The 3,794-nt window shown below is 20.0% G+C and overlaps 1 protein-coding gene across 1 annotated transcript; it reads left to right on the top strand.

The window, feature by feature from the left end:
• Positions 1–2,227: 2,227 nt before the first annotated feature.
• MKS88_003069 (tryptophan-rich protein) lies at positions 2,228–3,228 on the top strand (the record flags this gene model as incomplete). The annotated part of the gene is made up of 2 exons (XM_067216130.1): positions 2,228–2,311; positions 2,413–3,228. 2 exons carry the CDS (start codon positions 2,228–2,230, stop codon positions 3,226–3,228), a joined length of 900 nt encoding a protein of 299 aa, XP_067073640.1.
• Between the last annotated feature and the right edge of the window lie 566 nt (positions 3,229–3,794).

The raw sequence follows: 3,794 nt of genomic DNA, 5'->3' as shown, positions 1-3,794 counted from the left end.
TTTTTTATCCTATAGTATTTTGAAGATGATACGTATTTAATATTTATAATACTCATCATCTGTTCGTTTATTTTTATTCTCCTATCGAAAAGCTCATATATGATATGAAAGTAAATTAATATATTTTTTGATTTTTTTTTTTTACAAAAAAAATTTCGTAAACATAAAAAGATATTATTGCAATATATGGTGATTTCTAACTTTTTTCTAAGTGTCTTATTTTTATTCTAATAAAAGTAAAAAAAGACATCTTAAATAACTATTTTTCTATATTTTACTACATTTATAGGAGCCATTTTCAACTAGAAATAGCTATATAATAAATAATTTTTTTAAAGAATTGAATTTCTAAATATATTACTTATAATATACTTGAATCTAATATAATTATTATTAATGATTTATAAAATATTATTAAAAAGAACAACCCCCTTATAAATCATGGTATTGTTTTGTCAAATCCGAATAACAAAACTATTCTACTGCAATTTTTCCTCTAATTCTATTGTATAAAAATTTATTTTTTATATTATCATTATATGTTATCTCTATTATCCTGTTCTTAATTAGTTTTTAATGTATTATGTAATATCTAAGAAATTATTCTTTTCCACATAAGTAAATTAATTTTTTTTTACCTATTATTCCTTTTTACCTTACTGCGCATTTTTTCAATATTTGTATATAAACAAACATGCATACCATATCTCTGCCTATAATATTATATTTCCTATTAAAATAAATTTATTATTTCTTTTTAAAAATTATCACTTATTCTCATTCCAAAAAAATAAATTAAAATTTCTTAAAATTACAATACTTATTTTATATTCATAAATATAAAAACCCCTTTTTTTAAAATTTAGACAAGTTATTTACAACAAATAATAATAATTCAAGTAATACAATAATAAAAATATTATAAAAAATAATTCACCCAATATTTTATCCAGTATTCTAAATGTTAAATTCATTTATTATTCCTCCAAAATAGAGAGACATTATTGTTTCCCCCAACAATATTTAATTATTTGTACTTTTATTTTTAAATAGAACATTTATTCATTTAAAAAATAAAGAAATAACCAATAATGTATGAACAATATTTCTTCAAATAACACAGATTATGTTGAAATGAGAGCACTAATAAAAATTTGTTCTACTAATCCTACCTTAAGAAAAAAAATAAATAAATAGCATAATAATCCATAAAAGATTAGCATAATAAAATAAATGATAGACAAAGTAATATAACACAATGAAAGAATAAATTATAATTATATAATATATAAGAAATAAAGTAGTACTAAAAATAACAGAAAAATTTTAACAAATAAAAAAGATTAAAAAATCTCAATAAAAAATATGAAGTTGAAAAATACTATATAAAATAGATAAGAAAAAAAATAATTTTTTTCATCTGTTAAAATTTTTTTTTTTTTTTTTAACCTCATAATATCTCCTTTATATAATTATTATTTAAGTTTATTCTTAGTAAAACTTAAAAGTTTTAAATCTGAATTATTTATTATTTTTTTTCTATAACTTTTTTCATTTGTATAATATAGTCTATTTAATTTAGAAATTTGAACATATGGAAACAACAATATATGCATATAGAAAAGTATATAATATATAAAATTCATAACAATGTAAGGAACATTAATAAAATAATGTTATATATTTATTTTGATGAAAGAATTTTAATTTATATTAATAAAAAATATATAGAACATATTAAAAAATAACGAATAGTTCTACTAATAATGGTAGTGCTCTAAAGTTATTTTTTTTATATATTTAGTTAGTGTTATATTAACCTCTTATTTTTATATTTTAAAAATAAATACTTTAAAAACAAAAAAAGTTTATTATTTATATTATATTAAACTTATTATATGTGATGATTACATAATAAAATATATAATTCCATGTAATGAAATATGAAAAAAATAACTATATAGTAACAATTTCAACGTTTCCAAATGAAAAATTCTAAATGTAATAAAAATTTTAAATCTTGTCTGCCTATATTTTTTCAATTCCAAAACTTTTTTTTATTATTTTTCTTTTAATAATAATTTAAGTATTTTATATAAGAAACTTTTTATTTTTTCGTGCTATCATTTTTATACTTATTCTTTTGTTCTAAATGCTTATTATACAATTGAATATAATTACTTTTATAATAAAATATAAAATAAAATAAAACTACATATTTTTAAAGATGAAACCAATATTCCTTTGTTCATTGGCATCTTTTGCCATGTTTAAATTATCCAGTTCTTGTACACCATGTAATTGCGATGGGGTAAGATAAAATATTTCATATAAATATATTTAAATTTTATAATTCTATTTAAAAATTAAATTAACACAAAAAGTAAATTTTTTTTTTAATATTTAATTTAGATTCTCACTGGAAAAACAGTACCACCACTTTGCAAGTTTTATCAGCATCGTGACGAAATTCCAAAAATATATTTAAAAAAAAAGATAGAAGAATTCCAAGCATCTGAAAATATAGAAAATTATGAATGGAAAAAATGGTTTTCGAAGGAGAAAAAAAACATATTGAATTCCTTTAAAAATAAAGCGAAAGAGTGGAATAAATATATAAATAAGGAATTTGACAATTTTTTGGAAAATTTAGAAAAAAAATGGATGCACTATAATCCTAATATGCATGAAGAATATGGTACTTATGTTCTAGAGGTATCTTCAGACTGGAGCGATGAAAAATGGACAAAATGGTTTAAATTATATGCATCAAATCATTTGAAAGAGCATTATGAAGAATGGTTTAATAAAGTTGTAACCGACTACCATGTAATGATGACGGACAAATTAAATGCATACAGTATGATTAAAAAAAATGAATATGAGTCAAGATATAAAAATTCGAATGAAAGTGCTTATTGGATGCGCTGGTTAGAAAACCAACGAAAATTAGCTGATCCAGATTATTATATAAAGGAGAATAAGTTTAGATTATGGAAACAAAGAAAACAAAAACAATATGAAGAGTGGACCAAATTAATCAACTATGTTAATGGAAAATATGTGTCTTATAATAACCCAGATCTCAAACAATGGTGTGAAGAAAATGACACTTTCTTTAAGGGATGGTTGGTGTCGTTTTTTAAAAGATGGGTAACCAATAAACAATGGACAGTATGGCTTCGTGAAAAGAAAAAATATGAAAAACGTATGAATACTTCTACGTAATTTCTTAAGTACTTAATTTCATACTGAATAAATGAAGACAAAGGAAGACATATCAGTACAATATAAAACACATAAAACATACACTTAATGGCCTTCGTTTACATTACAAAGTGAATTGAATACATAATACAGTTCTTAAACATAAAGGATGCTTATAACAATAAAATAAAAAAATAAGAAGAAATTTATTACTCAAAATTAAAATTGCAATAAATAGTTCCCAAAGTAAAATTCTAATGAACTAAAAATATATAATAGTGATAAAGATAAACTTTTCCCTCCAATATCATAAGTAAGAAATCTCTAATTCTTTGAATTAATATATATTTCGTACATCTGTATTTAAATGGCGTTCCTTCTTTGTATTATTTTATGTCATAGCGTTTAATTAATATTTGAAGAACATGATTTTTTAAGAAGTAATTTTTTTTTTTTTTTTTTGTAGTTTATAAAAATAATTTATTATATATAATTATATTGACCAAAAAATTTCTTTGTTAGAATGTTATTTTTTAGTAAATAGTAATATTTATCTTCATTTATTGTAATAATATTATACTTCCACA

The sequence above is a fragment of the Plasmodium brasilianum genome, chromosome 9 (genome assembly GCF_023973825.1).
Source record: "Plasmodium brasilianum strain Bolivian I chromosome 9, whole genome shotgun sequence".
NCBI classification, from domain to species: domain Eukaryota; phylum Apicomplexa; class Aconoidasida; order Haemosporida; family Plasmodiidae; genus Plasmodium; species Plasmodium brasilianum.
The sequence above is the reverse complement of the archived record's forward strand: the minus strand, read 5'-3'. Positions and strand labels throughout refer to the sequence as shown.